The sequence below is a fragment of the Limulus polyphemus genome, unplaced genomic scaffold (assembly GCF_000517525.1).
Source record: "Limulus polyphemus unplaced genomic scaffold, Limulus_polyphemus-2.1.2 Scaffold1715, whole genome shotgun sequence".
NCBI classification, from domain to species: Eukaryota; Metazoa; Arthropoda; class Merostomata; order Xiphosura; family Limulidae; genus Limulus; species Limulus polyphemus.
Genome location: NW_013667325.1, coordinates 118,687 through 136,302, shown reverse-complemented (window position 1 = coordinate 136,302; position 17,616 = coordinate 118,687). Strand labels below are relative to the sequence as shown.

Sequence of the window (17,616 nt, the reverse complement as noted above, 5' to 3'; positions counted from 1 at the left end):
ATTGGCAAAATCCTAACATTTTTCTCGAAATTTAATAAAATTGGTACGAAATCCGGAATCCTGAAATTGTCATAATATTGATAATAATATTCGAGAACTATAAATCCTGAAGTTCCAGGACAAGTTCTGGAAAAAAGGAAGCACTGCACAGTAATTGAATACAGAATATTGTATAGTCAGGAATCGAGTGAAATCAGTAACTTATATTTTCGCCATAGGCTGCAACATACACCATTGAGTAAAATGGCTTCTACTTTTCACTAGTAACACTGCCATCATAAAAGGGATCAATCTGAAAAATTAACATTTAAACACAAAATTTATATTGCATCAAAATAGTACATAAGATATGTTTTAACGTAAAATTGGAATTCTAAGTTACACGTTTCAATTTATAATTAGCCCTTTACAGCCCATGCGTTCGATGAGAAATAATATTGTTTATTTATTTATAATTACTAGGTAGTCCCTCACTTTCTAGAATTTTCTTTGTGAAAGCACGCTGCCCCTCCGTTGAGGCTGTTACACATATCTTCGTCTGTTTTTAAGGCTGCAGTCTTTGATAACTGAAACTACTACTATACGAAAGGCTGTGTATTAGAAGCTTAGGTTTGCATTCAACGTGGTAAGTGGTTTAAAATACAGCATAAATATAGGCAACATATTACATATCAGAACAATAGATCAGTATAAATGTGATCGACAGTTGTAAGTTTACCGTTATTAGAATTTAAGTACAAAAGCAAAACAATTCTCCAAATAACAAGTAACACTAACACAAATTGAGTTTGGGCTTAGGCTTTGACTTTGAGGTTATCGCATCTACTGAAACTTCCAAATACTTGTTCAAACTTTTTAGTTCTGTTTCTAATAGTTTTATTGTTAATTTATGTACCTTAGATATTAAAAATTTAAAATTATCATTAACACTATTTTTGTACTAGTAGTAGTACTAGTAGTCTTAATTTGTAGCTGCTTTTTTAAAGATATATTTGTAAATTGTAAACATTTCATTTTTATTCAGTTTGCACATGCTGAATCTATTGACAATGAAAATGCTACAAATTCAGGAGTTATAAAAAGACAAAAACCCAGTCAAACCTTAAGTTATTATATGATTCATGCATTGGTATTTCACTTTTAGTTAACAAACAACCCAATATAGTGTAAAATGTAAGAGAAATTTACAATTACATGTGGCCTTTTCTCAGATCACTGAAATGTTTGTTTTTTTTAGACAAATTTTTTTATAGTTTCAATTAATAACTCATTCACTTGTCTTACCAGTCTATGGGACTACACAAGTAGCACGTAGTTTTCTTTATGAATGTAATACATTTGATACCAGTACAAATAAATTATATTTATGATTCACTAGCAATACTTCAACTATTTAAGCCTTTTATATATAATTTCAATTATGGTGAATACTTTTTCACTTGCTAGCAATTGTACCTCAAAGCTGTACAAATGATTAAATATCTATGTCATATAATTCACATCCTGCTGTCTTTTTAGTGTGTGGACCATAAGCAAGTCCTGTAATAGCAGTTTCTGGACCAGAAAGTCAAGTAAGTATACAAAATCTCTACATAGTGTGAATACATCTACCAACACAGCAAAGTAAAAACACTAGCTTGAGAAGCTTAGACCTTCTTAATAACATTATCTCATAAGATTTCAGTTTGACTGAATGCGGTTATACTGTGAGACCATCATTGTATTAGTTTTGTAATTTGAGAAACTTTACCTTTGATCCAGTTAACAGATACAATTTACTTTCTATCTACCATAGTTTAAACTAAGGTAATACGTTATATCTATAAGTATAAGAACAAAGTTTGTGTACAGAAGTGACAATAACCAACTTAACACCAAAACAATGTGTCTGGATGGTATTATTACTGCAAATGAGTTTAGATATTTACATTTCTTAAAGATATGTAAGGATAACCTTGAAAAATAGATGGCTCTTGTTTTCCATATGTTGTGTAATTTTGGTAAAAGAGGGCCACTCTTGTTAGGGATTATCAAGTAATTATAGAGAAATAACCACTAATTGCAATCCCTAAAATATGGTCAAAATAAGTTAAAAGGGATATTGGGAAATTCAAAAGGGCAGATGAGAAGCAGTTCACAGAAAATTTTATTACTAAATTAAAGAGAATGAAATATTAAAATGGGAGTTGGAGGGGGGGGGGCTTTAAAAAAGGAAGGATGTGGTTGATGAACATTATTTTTCATTTGGCAAGATGGGTGAATTCTACAAGTTGATCTCTCTCCAAAATACTATGTTCTATAAGATAGTTAATATTAAACCAGAAATGGCAAGATTCTAGATTGGAAAATTGAAGGAAGATAAGATACCTGGGCCAAATAATTTTCATCCTAGGATAACAAAGGAGCAGATTTATGGGCTGTTAACTGAATTTTTAATAAATGCATTTAAAAGTAGTGGTGACATAAGATTGAAAAATAGTAAACATTGCATTAATTTTTAAAGGGGAACATTGACAATGTTCAAGTAACTACCAGCCAATTAGCCTTAATTTAGTGGTTAGGAAATTACTAGACTATGCTTAAAGAAACTTTTAAAAAGCATTTAAACCAGGAGTAGCCAACCTTTTTTGTGCCACGGGCCAGATTTTGATTACTGGAGTCGACACGGGCCGCATTCAACTTTAAAATACAGTGCTGGTAAAAAAAGTGGCCTCCCTGAGCTTAGTATTTGTCAATGCTCTGATAAAGCTCTCATTTGGCTGTGGTTACAAAGAATCTTATATCAAATTAAAAATAATGAAAAGGCCGCAGGTTCTGTCTAAGTATCATGCGTGGGCCGTAATACAGTGAATTTTATAAATGTTAGGTGGGCCGCAGAAAAAGACATCATGGGCCGCATGCGGGCCGGGGTTTGGCCACCCCTGATTTAAACAGTTATCTCTCAGATAATCAGCATGGAGTTGGAAAGTCATGTCTTACAAATTTTCTTTCTTTGAAAATGTTACATTTAATGTGGGAGATTGATGCACTAGAATTTTGAGAAAGCTTTTTATAAAATGAACTGTAGGAGACTTCATAACAATGTTATATCTCTTGGGAAAGGAGAAAACTAGTTAAATTGACAGATGGTTTGGTGGTAGACGTTTGCTGCAAATGGTATGTATTTATGGTAATGTTATAAGTGGAGTACTTTAAGGTTCTTTCTGTTTGTCACTTTTGTAAATAACAGTGACAAAGAAGTAACCACTTTATTGGTTAAACTTCTAGATGATATAACATGGATTTATAGAAGAGAAATTTTACCTTGCTGCTCTGTTATCTTTTTTTTTTTCTCGGATGTTTGTTTTTTTGATGATAGGAATGGTATTTGTGTATGAAGATGTTTAAAAAGCTATTCCTTATGTACCACACAAAATATTAGCCAAGAAAATTAGTTAGGTATAAGTTGTGGAAAGATTGATTAATTGGATTGTAATGTGATTGGATGGGAGAAAGTAAAAGAATCTTAATATAATGGATCTTGCAATGTATACATCCAAAACTTTGATCTTGGAAACTACCACACTGATCTTCACCAATCATAACTGGGTAACGCTTTTATAACTAGGCAGTATTTTTATAGCTGAGCAATAAGTAAAACAATTGAAATTTCTACAAAAATGATATGTTTCAGATTTAACCAATAAAAATTACACAAAATGATACGTTTCAGATTGAACCAATAAAAATTACAAAAAGGAGTAAGTTTCAAATATAAAAAATAAAAACAAACTTAAAAAAAATTATTTCTTTTTTCTTTAGTGAAAATCTCATGAGTGTTGCAACAGAAAAGCAAGCCATTTTCAATGATAACTACATCTACAAAGAAATACTTCAATAAAATCTACTCTGTGATGTAATGCTGTGATGATAGCTCATTTTTAAACTAAACTTTCAATAAAATCCTTTTTCTCATGGATGTTGAACATTATTGAATGTCAAGTATGAGTATATTGTTGTAGAACTGTCAGACAATTCCATAAAAGGCCGCATGCCCAATAGCCTTCCCCAGGAACTAGCGGTTATACCTGCCCAACAGGTGGGTATTTCTGCTAGTGTTAATAATGGAGTCCAGCCATAATGGACTCTTGTTACTAATGGAATGCTTCAGGGTTTTTTATTTACATTAATGGTATTGATAATGATAGGACATAATTGGGACATCAGAAAAGTTAACTGATGATTGTAGTTCTTTCTGTAGAATTGAGTCACACTGAATATGTCATGACCTTTTACAGAGTTACATTAAAAATTCAAGTTTACTATCAGTGTATGTCAGTAAAATTGGCAGCAAAATGTAATTTGTTATTCAAAGTTTTATATCATCTAAGTTTTAAGTTCTTAACTTCAAAACTAATATCTAAAAAAAGCTTGCTTTATTTTTCTCTGTCATGTGATGTCTTAATTTGGCTCAGAATTTTATAACTTTTTAAACAGATCAGAAACATAGTATTCATGGTCACAAGCAAGAAGCTAACAAATTTGGACCCCCCCACCTGAGATATCAATAAATGTGTTAAATCCATCATGCAAGATTGGAGCCCCTTCTCTTTGACTTTCGAGATCATTTGCAATCAACTTTATAAAGCTGAGGGACATTCTTATGACCAATAGAAAGGGCAGATCTTTTTTCTGTGTAAAGTTTACCATTCCGTATTAAGTTTTCCCACTATTGTCTGCTAGTTGAAGAGAATTGCTTGGTATATGTTGATTTGACGCTGTGAATAGTAACAGATTTAGTTAACTTATTTACAGCTTACCTCGAAAAAACAGATAACTTATAGTAATTATGGGACATTATACTCCAGTGCCTTATTTGTTTTTGTGTTTTCATATGCAAATTTAAAAGCTACAAGGTTTTTCTTTTTTTCTTTGGTGGGGAAACCCACATTTTTGAGGCTCAGTGAGGCTTGGGGGAAAACAAAGGTTTTAACAGGTCAAGTACACAATAAGTACTAGAAATCCTTGTTTTTAAAATGTAAAAAATTATAAACTTCTCAGCCTGACAAAATTCAGTAAAATAAAACATCTAAAATGACACTAGCTAGAGCACTGGTGGAAAATATGACACTAAATTGTGAATCAGCTGATGGGCTCCTGCATGTAATTTATTGCTTTTGACTGAAGAATTAGTGCTGTAGTGGTACAAGGTACAATAGTAAAATATGAAATTAAAAGAAAATGTATTTTGAAAAGGTTAATAGTTAAAACTGTTAAGATGGAACTTTCTGATCAATACTGCTGTCATTGCAGATGAAAAAATGGTATTTCATTTATTTCAACTTTTCACTTCAGTGTGCATTGTGATAATTTCTATACAGTTATGAGTTAGAGTGGAAAAAAATAAGATATATATATATAGTTTTATTGAAAACTTTATTTAGGAGGTTCTAGAGGTTATGCAAATAAGTTATGAAAATTAAGATGAAAAAAATCTGTAAATATTAGCATGAGAATCATCTTTCACTCGGAATGACTTAGTAAAGGCTTCATAAATTTAAAATCACAATAAAATCTTTCCTGAAAATTAATAACTTGCCAAACTTCATGACTGAATAAAAGGATTATGGCATGATGATAAGTTACTCAAGCCATTGAAGCAGTGTACTGTTGTTAGTAGCAAAGTTAATACAATTTTAAGGTGTACTTATTTACATTCATATTGGAATTCAAAAAAGATCATTATATCTTGATACATAAACTAGTTAGGCCTTACTTGGATTACTGTGTATAGTTTGATTTTTCTTACCTAAGAAAGGACATTTATCTACTGGAAAGGATTCAGAAGAAGGCTACTAGGATGATTCTGATGATGGGTTATCTTATAAGGATAGGCTAGTCTTTAGAAAAGAAGGGTAAGAATTGATCTTAATGAAGTTTGGAAGATTATCAGTGAGAACAGTAGGATAAAGGCCTCTTCTTTGTTCTATGTTTTGACAAGAAGGTCAATAGGATAAAGGCCTCTTCTTTGTTCTATGTTTTGAAGAGAAGGTCAATAGGATAAAGGCCTCTTCTTTGTTCTATGTTTTGAAGAGAAGGTCAATAGGATAAAGGCCTCTTTGTTCTATGTTTTGATGACAAGGTCGATAGGATAAAGGCCTCTTCTTTGTTCTATGTTTTGAAGACAAGGGGTATTATTTACAGGTTCACAATTTTTATATTTGAATCAGTTATCAGTTGTTTTTATGCTTAAGTATAAAGTGCATGGGGTCTTAGGATTACCTACATGTTATGTAAACCCATCCAGTTAACATGTGAAGATACTTTTGTCAGTAAACTACTTCTTGAAATAGGATGTTTTAAAGTTGTTGTTTTTGTAGACTTGTGAATTAAGTGAGAAATATATATATTTTTAATGTAAATACATACTGTAGTGAAAGATTTTAAATGAATTGCAAGGTAAAAAAAAAGTGAATCTTTATTTTCCAGAAAGAACATATCCAAACAAGTTAAAGAAACAAAGATGACAATGAACGAGGAGGATCAGAAGAGCAATATTTACACTCCTGGACCTAATGCTGTAGACATAACTCCAGAAAAGGATGGTGGCATTTTGAAGGAAATCATCAAAGAAGGCGAGGGTAATGACACACCTGGAACTGGTCACACTGTCTCTGTTCACTATACAGGTCGGCTCACAGATGGTACAGTTTTTGATTCTAGTGTAGAGCGTGGAGAAAAATTTGAATTCCAGCTTGGAAAAGGTAAAGTTTCAAATAGTTTATTGTTCCAAAAATGAATAGTTTGTAGTACAACTGATATGTGAATAATGCTGCTTGCTCTGCTTAAAATAAATGTAGAAAAAAAAATAACTAAACATTTGAAATGATTGCAAAAATATATTTCTATACAAAAGTTTTGAGATGCTTAAAAGAGTTTTACATGTATATTTTCGTCCCCCAGTGGAACGGTGGTATGTCTGTGGACTTGCAACACTAGAAACCGGGTTTTGATACCCGTGGTGGGCAGAGCACGGATAGCCCAATGTGTAGCTTTGTGCTTAACAACAAACACGCAAACATATACATTTTAATTATGAGTAACAACTCCAAGTAATACCTGTTATAAAACTATATTAACCAATGTGTTGTTCTTTTTTTCAAGTATACAGTAAGAAAGTTGCATTACATTTGAAACAAAGGTAATTTTTTAACATATGATTTACTTTCCTGTAGTACAATTAAGATTATTTTTTAAGATGATTTATTTTTGGTTAGAAAGTATTAAAACCAAACATTGTGAATAAATAGTAGTAGATGTACACTAAAAGAATGAACTTCATTTTCTTTAGTTAATCTTAGCTATGTAAAACAAACTATTTTATATAAAATTTAATACAATCTAGGAGAAGTTATCAAGGCATGGGATGTGGGTGTGGCTACAATGAAGAAAGGTGAAAAAGCTGTGCTTACCTGTAAACCTGAATATGCCTATGGAGAGAGTGGAAGTCCTCCAAAAATACCAGAAAATGCAACACTAGTGTTTGAAGTTGAACTGTTTGATTGGAAGATGGAAGATTTAACATCTAAGAAAGATGGAGGGATATTAAGAAAAATAATTTGCTTGGGTGAAGGTTATAGCACTCCAAATGAAGGAGCTTCAGTTGAAGGTTTGTGCAGATTTTTTTTTTAGATGTTTAATACTCTGTGTATTATAATGATGTAGAGTATTAAAAGTTTGCATAATACAACTAAGCATGTACATCTACAAAGAGGAGAAAATTTCAATTAAAAAAATTAACAATTTAGGAAGGTGTTGAAAAAGATTTATAGAATAGTTAATATTGAATGAATATTGTACATAAATAAAAAAATAATGTGATTCTTATTAACTTGTGAGAAATGATACAGGAGAAGAACTGCAAGTTTGTAAATATGCACATAAATATAATATATGAGCAGAAATGCTGCCCTATGGGTGGCTGGTCAGTCAGGATCACGGGGAGCTGAACAGTGCCTCTCTGTCACAAAATTGTTCCAGACTTCTTACTGTATCTTGGTGAGCAAATTGATGTGCTTCTGTATTTTGGGTTTGTTCCTGATTTCTTCTCACTGGATCTTGCCTCATAACTTGGTGAACAAGTCTATCTCTTTCTCTCTGTAACTGTAACCTGCATCTTGATGTTTCATTTTCTTTTTTTCAAAGTTTCAGACTTTTTTCGTGATAAGTCACTTTTATGTTTTGCAATTTTTGGCATCGTGATTTTTTTTGTTTTTGATTACTTTATACTCGTACTGAAATAAAACAAAATACTTGTGTAACTTACAAAGATCGAGTTACTACAGAATTTTTGCAAATTTGTATGCAACAAACTCCGTATGAAGGACTTGCGATTCCTACAGTCACAGAACAATTTATAGCGTACGCTTGGATTCTTCAGCAGAAAAAGCCACTTTTCTTCTGAAATATCACAATGATTCTTCATTAGGAAGACTCACTTTTAAATTCTGCATTAAACTCACTTTACCACAATTTTAGAAGTTTTATTAAAAATTTAACTTTGTTGATAAATAATAATAAATATACAAAATTAATGTACGTTATTAAATAAGAAAGAAGTTCCATTTCTCTATCATGGAAGATTTAGGAAAAAACTGTTATCAAATAAAGTCCTGTTATATTTTTAATTTTAGCAAGGGTCTATTTTATAACATTTTTTATCTTTTGCAATATAAAACTGTTATTGACTTATTTCTTAAAAAAAAAAAGTGGAGACATGCACTAAATTAACCTTTTTACGAGAGACCCAATTGTAATGAATCTTCATTAGGAATTTCCCTTATGATGTTGAAAAATTGTGAAGTTTCATCCAAATTGGACTTAAACTGTGGGAGGAGTTTTGCAGACAGATGGACATTAGCCTCTCGTACATATGTATTATGAATGAAATATATTGTAAAACAACAAAAAAAAAACCTTTATGAATAAAATTAGCAAAGTTAAAATAATTTAAATATCAATATAAATCTTTTGAGATTTTTCCATAATTCATTTATTAATGTTTTGATGAAAAAATGTTCTGGGTAGATTTTAGCATGAATTTCTTGAAAATAATGATTTAAAATGCACTTTTTATTTTTGATGTTCAAGTAAATACGAGTTTTATTTAGGTTATCTTCAAACTGTTAATAGTGTAAGTTTTGTATATATTAAAGGGCTAGGGGTGATTACATGAAATCTGAACAGAATTCAAACACAGGTATAATTTTTGACAATTATCGTCAATATATTGCAGGGTTATAGTGCTATAATGTGTAATTAATTATCTAATATTGCTGAAATATTGCTTTTTTTGTTTACTTAGTAAGGTTAAATAGCTATGCAAGTTAGTGGTGCAAGTTTGGTATCTGAATAATGTGTGTGTGTGTGTTATTATCAAGTAATTGAGTACAGTTTGAGTAATAAAATAATTATGCTGGTTATCCTATTACAAGATTTTCAATCCAATAAATTGATAGTTACATGGATTCCTTTACAGAATATTTCTCATTATAAACCAAAAGATAACATATATAATTATTTGCTATTTGACATGTACCTTGTACTTAAAATGAAATCAGAGTTTAACTAACAATTATGCTACAAAGGGAGCCTACATTACTAGCTAATTGTCAGCTCTAATGTCACTACATACATATATATATATAATTAGGGGGTCTTAATCTTAAAGCTTATTTGTTTACATTCTAGTTTGTTTTAATGAAAAGTAATTGAACTATTTGCATTTATTATATAATTTGAATAAAGATAAAATAATGCAAACTCAGGAGGTCGGTGTACTTTAAGCATTTTCACGAGTAAGCTTGTTTAATCTTAACGTATGAACTCTTGAATCGGATCCTATTAGTATGTTCATCTGACATTCTCACCGTAATTCAGCAAGAAGAGGTCATTCAATATCTAGAGTGTAGGCAATTGAGATTGAGTACAGGCAACTTTCTATTAGCTAGTGATGAAGTTTAATCAAGAAATACATTAGATAAAAAAATCTGTTTAAAAGTAATTTTTGTTTTTCTGAAATTCAGTGAATTTTTTTTCGTTGAATTATCTATTGCATACTGATGAGAATCTGTATGTGTTTTATCACATGAAATCTAAGGACAGTTATTTTTATTTAGTAATAGTATACTAAAGTAACGTATCAGTTATCTCTAACAGTGCTGTTCACATTTTTTTAAACATGTAATTAGTTTATTTAGTAATATATATCCCAGTGTTTCATAACCTGTACTCTTTATTTTTTTTCAACCTTACTGACATTGATTGGTCATGCAATCTATATTATACTGTTGTTATATTAGTGAAAAATTTTGAAAGGGTATTTATTTACAAGGGTAATAACATCTGAGAATGTTACATTTAGTGTTTATCTGTTTTATAATCAGTCACAAAATAACCTCTATTATCAACAAAAAAAATTCTGTAGTTGTAGAAGAGTAGTCTTGTTAAAATATTTAAGGAAAACTTGCATAATGATAATCATATTTTAGTGTTTCAGGTTTTTTTATTGTTATGTATAAGGCTATGTTTCATCTTTAACAGCTTAGTATTAAAGAAATAACTGTTCTAAGTTGATGTATCTGAAGATGTCAATATTCAGCAAAGGATATATCAAAAATGTATCTAAAAAGAAGTTGAAAATAGGAAGATTAATCTGGTGAGAATGATCAACTAGTTTAATGCAGGCCTTGACAAGTATTTTTAAATCTAGGAGTCAGCCCAAAAACTCAGGAGCCAGGTGTGCTTAACCTAACTTCACTACTGTTTTTACTGGGAAATGTATATTTATTTACTTTCATGGCAGTGAGTGCATGCTAATAATCACATGATATCAACAACCACTTGATAGTATTGCCTGAACTAACTGCCTTTGGTCCCGTCTCAGTCTAAACATGTGCACTGATTGGTTTAATTGAGAGAAAGAAGAAAAACAAAGTAGTGTAAAATTAATAACGTGTTGTGCAACTGCCAGTGGTTCATTCCTGAAAAAAACGTGAACTGTTGAATCTACCATTAGAATCATAGAAACAGTGTTCGATTTAGGACTCAACACGAAAATAGTTCCAGACTTCCAAGAGTACAGAACTGTTCTAGATTCAAGTTCTACTTGGCACAGCCCTACGCATGAATAAATTGGAAAAAAATACTAGATTCTTTGATGAAATTTTTAGTCACCATGGTGACCAGGTTCCTGGGATTTGTCGAGGAGTGGTTTAATGTAATTGGTTAATGAGTATACCAATTAAATAATTGGAAAATTCCACTAATTGCACAATTCTAATATAAATATAATTTATTGGATATATTTTACAACTTTCTATGTGAATCCACAACATTAATTATGTTTGTATGAAATAAATGTACCTATTTCACAATGAAAGTTTTTGTAGAGAGGTTCTGAATTGTTAATTATTCATAATCACTTAAAGATGTTATAAGTGTGTTTTTCCCACATTGTAAGTTACTTATTCCTTGTATTACAGTTCATTTCACTGGAAAGTACAATGGTGTAGTTTTTGAGGAACGAGATCTTACTTTCACCTTGGGTGAAGGCTGTGAATTTGGAGTGGTTGAAGGACTTGAAATGGCACTTGAGAAATTCAAAAAAGGAGAGAAGTCTGTCATTAATTTGAAATCAAAGTATGCATTTGGCTCCAAGGGAAAGGCAGAATTTAATATTCCACCGAATGCTGAAATTCAGTATGAAGTGGAACTGAAGAATTTTGAAAAAGTATGTACATCTTTATACACAGAGAAAAAATAGTGATACTGTAATGCTTATAATATGTTTGCTAAATTTAATGACTTGGCTGTAGAAAAGAAATAATTACATGTAGGCTTAAGGCTTTGTCTTCAGAAATTTGACAATAGATATAAATTGTAATAATGGTTATACAAGCTAATTAAAAAAATACAATTTTTTAGACTTGCAGAAATGCCTAGCATTTAATTAAAGTTTGATTAGTTTAAAATTTTATTAGTTTTATTAAAAACACATTAAAAGAAAATAATCTTGCAAAGTTTTGGTAACAAAGAACAAGGTAAGAAAAGAAATTTACTAAAAATAGTACTAAACTTGACTGGTTTAAACAGTAAAGCAGCCCTTCAACATTAAGAACAACAACTAAATATAAAGCTGTTTGTGGTAACTTATGTTTACATAAGTTTCCAGTTTTCCATTATTCTCATGTTGAGTTCTTTCTTGAAAGACATTAAAATAAACAAGTTTTCTTCACTGAAGAGCATGTGTTTTATCTTTTAAAATAGATCATAAGGCATTATTAATGCCTGTTTACAGAGAATTCAACCCTTTCAGTTCTTGTGGTTTTTCTATAAAAAAAAATGTTTATATTGTTGAAAAGATCATGGATTTTATTTTTACCAAACAGTTTCTACACAGTTAACATTTACAGCTGCTGTTAAAAACTGACTTGTAAGTCATATACCAGCCAGGAGAGACTTGGATCTATGAAGCAGGAACCTTTAGTTTTACAAAGTTGAATAGAATTTTAGTAGTAATCCAGCTGAAGGGTTGTATTTGAGTCTTAATAACATTGTAGCTCAGTTGGCAGAGCATCAGTCTCGGAGCACTACTATGAGCCTAGAATAATGCCTTTGTTAGGGAAGACTGTTTTCACCTTTCAGTAGATACATTACACAATATGTTTTCATATATTTAACCGACTAATTCTGGTAACTACTTAAAATACTTTTCTTTTTCAGGCCAAACAAGGCTGGGAAATGGATTCTGATGAAAAACTGGAACAGTCTGAAGTTGTAAAAACTAAAGGAACAGATTATTTTAAAGTAAGTGTTGTGCAGTTTAACTAATTGTTAATGGACACATTTCCACTTCACATACAAGTTGCTAGAACAAAATATTTCAGATTTGTAGTATTTCATAAATGTATGTACTTCCAAGAAGTAAAATAATTCTTGTTTCGTAGGTATTTTAGAAAGCACAGTCGTTGTTGGGTTTGAATTGGGCTGTGTATAGAGAATGAAATATGTTATTCATGAAACAAGGAAGAAACTGTTAATTGCAAGCTTCAGACCTACCTCATTCTAGTGTGCAAACCCTTTGTGGAAACCTTTAATAGAAATATTTTTTGTTAACTTTTATAGTGAATGTGTGTAAATATAATTAAAATACCTTTAAATAAATGTGTGTTTTTAAGGAGATTTGATTAAAACTCTTGGTGTTACATTTTTCAGTTATCATTATCAAGCATGTGTTTGTGTTACATTTTTCAGTTATCATTATCAAGCATGTGTTTGTGTTACATTTTTCACATAATGATAACTGAAAAACATAGCACCAAACACATTTCATAATGATAACTGAAAAACATAGCACCAAACACATTTCATAATGATAACTGAAAAACATAGCACCAAACACATTTCATAATGATAACTGAAAAACGTAACACCAAACACTTTTGGTAACAATATATGAAAAATGTAACACCAAAGACATACTTGATAATGATAAATGAAAAATGTAACACCAAACACATTTGATAATAACTGAAAAATGTAACACCAAACACATTTGATAATAACTGAAAAACATAGCACCAAACACATTTCATAATGATAACTGAAAAACGTAACACCAAACACTTTTGGTAATGATATATGAAAAATGTAACACCAAAGACATACTTGATAATTATAAAAAATGTGTTTGGTGCTATGTTTTTCAGTTATCATTATCAAATGTGTTTGGTGTTACATTTTTTCAGTTATTATCAAATGTGTTTGGTGTCACATTTTTTCAGTTATTATCAAATGTGTTTGGTGTCACATTTTTCAGTTATTATCAAATGTATTTGGTGTTATGTTTTTCAGTTATCATTATCAAGCATGTGTTTGGTGTTACATTTTTCAGTTATCATTATCAAGCATGTGTTTGGTGTTATGTTTTTCAGTTATCATTATCAAGCATGTGTTTGGTGTTACGTTTTTCAGTTATCATTATCAAGCATGTGTTTGGTGTTACGTTTTTCAGTTATCACTATCAAGCATGTGTTTGGTGTTACGTTTTTCAGTTATCACTATCAAGCATGTGTTTGGTGTTACGGTTCTCATTATTAAATGTATAGTATATTTTGTGTGTATTCTGGTATAAGACTGTTACTAGCTGCTCTACTTTCATGAACTTTTTAAATAACTTAAAATTATTTAACCCTATGTTTATGGTGGGGAGGATACAAATTGTACAAACAAACCTTTTTATAGGGTTACAATCAAAATTTAATGAAACTACTGTATTATCAATGTATGTGAATAAGCTTGACATGTTTATAATTCAATTATTAATATTATACAAGTTTTAACTTTTTATTTCAAATGGAATTATTTAAGTAAAATCCCAGTCTTTGCTTCTCTTTCACTGACACGTCTTTGCTCCTAATTGCCCATTTTAGATTTTATTTCTACTACCATATAATCTTCTGAGTGTGGCACATATTACATACCTGGAGAGAGATTGCTAAACTATAATGAAAATTTATAGCCTCTGATGATTTTGTTTTACTGATATATTAAACCAGAAAGTCAAACTCATGAGCCACACATCTCCAATCACATCCTGTCTTTCAAAAAATGTCAATAATTCTTTTTGAGATTTGATATTTGATTATTTGTAACAAATAGAAAGAGTAGTTTGTCCTATGCAAATCCCATGATTGTGTGTTTTGTTTAAGTTGTGGAAGTAATTTAATTTGCCATCAAAGTTTGATGGGTTTCAACGAAGATTGATCCAAGATGTTATGGAATTTTTTAACCCATGTACATTATTGTAGTTTTCCTGCAGTGTAGTGTGCAATGTGTTTTAGGTTTATTAACATTCCTGTTAGAAAAGTACATGAATTATTTTTTGGACAACCAACATAATTAAAAAATAAAAAAGACTTAGGAAAGCAGGCTAATAACTGCAAATTGGTCTAGAGCTACAGTATTCTCTAAATTTCTATGTTTTTAACATAGTATTTATTTATTGTTATATATTTTTTAACAAAACTATGTAAAATGTAAAAATTAAAAACTTGTTAGGTCAGATAAGAAAATAAATGGAAAAAATGCTTCATGTGATTACTTTGCAAATATAATTTATGCAGTATGAGTTTTGTGATGTAATTTGATTCACTTGTTTACTCCAAGATCTCTAATCTAATTGCTCTTTGTGTACTGAGGGAAAATCAGAACTTGCTACGCCCACCCATCACATCTTTCCTAACAAACTGTCAATAATTCTGAGGTTTTATACTATATCATTTCTAACCAATAGGAAGGCAAAGTTTCAATCTATCAAATGAAGTATAATGCTTCATTCTTTTCAGAGTATTGTCAATTTTTTCTTCAGTTTCAAAGTGTATCTTATGGTGTTTATATGAGCAACAAAGAGGATTAATTTAAGCTCCTCTTTTCCTAGTTAGAAAGCCAGTTAAATTATAATAGCTTTGGGACATTGTTTTCATTTTATTATTCTGTGTTCTTAGGTGCATTATTGTAAATAAAAATTTAATGTACTAATACCGTCATTTACAAAAAAAAGTAGGCTTAAGTTTCATTGGCAGCCAACAGCAAAAGAAAAAAAAAAGAGGTCAAAAGTAAATACTATACTTCTTGTTCTTCATGTATATTCTTTATTGCTATAAAAGTAACCTAAATGTAAAAATTAGAAACTTATTAGGTTAAATTAGGTAAGATAAGGAAGAAAAAATTAAAATTCTTTATGGGGTATGCTCATGAGAACTTGTGCATTACATGATTTAAAACAATAACGTGAGCTACACTTTTCCCAAGTGATTTAAAACTTGTGTAGTAGGAGTATTAGTTAGGTATGGTTCAAAGGACAATAAAACATTAAAATTAAGTATAAACAGATGTAAACTGTTATGAGCCTTAGCCTACTTAGGATAAACAATTTGTTTCCTTTTACAATCTGCACTCATTCTAAAAATAAAAGGATAACTTAGATTTATATTGTATTTTTTTATGGTGGATAAAAGGTCAATCAAATCAACTAAGTCTATATATTTTATGGTAGAGAAAATAACTGGTAAAGTATGATGTTTTATTGAAAAAAAAACTTTGATATTTATTTAGGAGATTATAGAGGTCAAGGAAATGAAATTTGAAAGTTTTCAGTTGAAAAAAGTATTTTTGATCCTAGCATGAAAATCACTTTGAACTCGGAACAATCAACACTCTGACTCCATATATTCATGGACAAATCTGTAGTAAAAGTACTTAATTAAAAAATATTGTTTTTGTGTTCAGAAGACTTGTAATGTTTACTAAAAAATTGCCAAGTTGTGATGATACACAAAACATATTAAAAGCTATACTATGGAAATTGACGGTTATTTTGTGGTTACAAGGTCAGTCACATCAATCGACCTTGTATGGGACTAACCCCTAAGGATTGAAATTACTTTCTGAGTTACTAATATCCAAAACTTCTTGGTTTTGCATAATTTTATTTGTTTTCTGTCATTGTATACATAAGAAGTTGACCTAGGTATACAGTAAGTTTTGGATGTACTTGTATGTTTCATGTACAACATGAAAAATTTAAAAACTGGGAGAGATGTAAGAACACTAGCTTTTTTGGTTTAAATTAGTTTAAGTATTCAAGAAAGAATTTAATATGAGTTTGATGTTTCAATGGAACTTTAGGCAGATTATCGATAGTAGGTTTGAGAACTTTAATGGACTGCCTGTTCGAAGAAAAGGAGACTATATTTTGGCTTCTATAATGAAGACATCTATACTGTATAGAAGTCAAAAAATCATTCAACAGCCAGTTGGAGTCTGTTAAAGTTTTAAAACTTAATATGAGGTTGAGTATGGAGTTAAAGTATATACCCTTGAATAAATGTAGTAAAATAAACCTGGCATTAAACAGATATAAAACCAAATAGAACTGGATATGTCAAATTAGTGTTACATCAAATGCTATAGCTATCTAGTTTCAGCCTCTTGATTTTAATTTAAGACAGAGTAAAATTATATGTAATAGTGTATTAATGTGTTGATGTGGTATATATAATTTCATCACACAATTGTTATGTTTTTTCTACTTAGACTGGAAAGTATAATTTGGCTATAAAACAATACAAGAAGATAGTTTCTTTCCTTGAATTTGAGAAGTTTGAAGAAGAAGAAAAAGCAAAGCAATGTGAAGCATTATTGTTGGCTGCTCATCTTAATCTTGCTATGTGTTATTTGAAAGTGGATAATAACAAGGAAGTAATCAATTCATGTGACAAAGCTTTGGAGAAAGATCCTAATAATGTGAAGGGTTTCTTCAGAAGGGGACAGGTAAGTAAAAAAGGCATTTTTGTAAGTGTTGACCAGTTTAAGGTATCTGAAACCAGGCAAGGCATTATTTGGAGGTCTTGGTCAGTGATGAAGGCCTGTGGGAGGAAACAAGGCATTGTTTATAAGTTTTGATCAATGTAAGGTCTTTGGAAGGAAACAAGACATTGTTTGTAGATAGATATTGATTAGTGTAAGGTCTTTGGAGGGAAACAAGACATTGTTTGTAGATAGATATTGATTAGT

General features: G+C 30.4%; 1 protein-coding gene across 1 annotated transcript in view; it reads left to right on the top strand.

Annotated features, from left to right (window-relative positions):
- Positions 1-482: 482 nt before the first annotated feature.
- Positions 483-17,616, top strand: part of LOC106464674 (peptidyl-prolyl cis-trans isomerase FKBP4-like) — a 25,012-nt gene continuing 7,878 nt past the window's right edge. Inside the window, exons 1-7 of the mRNA XM_013924832.2 lie at positions 483-625; positions 1,519-1,571; positions 6,469-6,743; positions 7,385-7,648; positions 11,523-11,770; positions 12,763-12,846; positions 17,137-17,373. Coding sequence (XP_013780286.1) covers positions 6,503-6,743; positions 7,385-7,648; positions 11,523-11,770; positions 12,763-12,846; positions 17,137-17,373 — 1,074 coding nt within the window. The 5' untranslated portion in view covers positions 483-625; positions 1,519-1,571; positions 6,469-6,502. The remainder of the gene's footprint in view (positions 626-1,518; positions 1,572-6,468; positions 6,744-7,384; positions 7,649-11,522; positions 11,771-12,762; positions 12,847-17,136; positions 17,374-17,616) is intronic.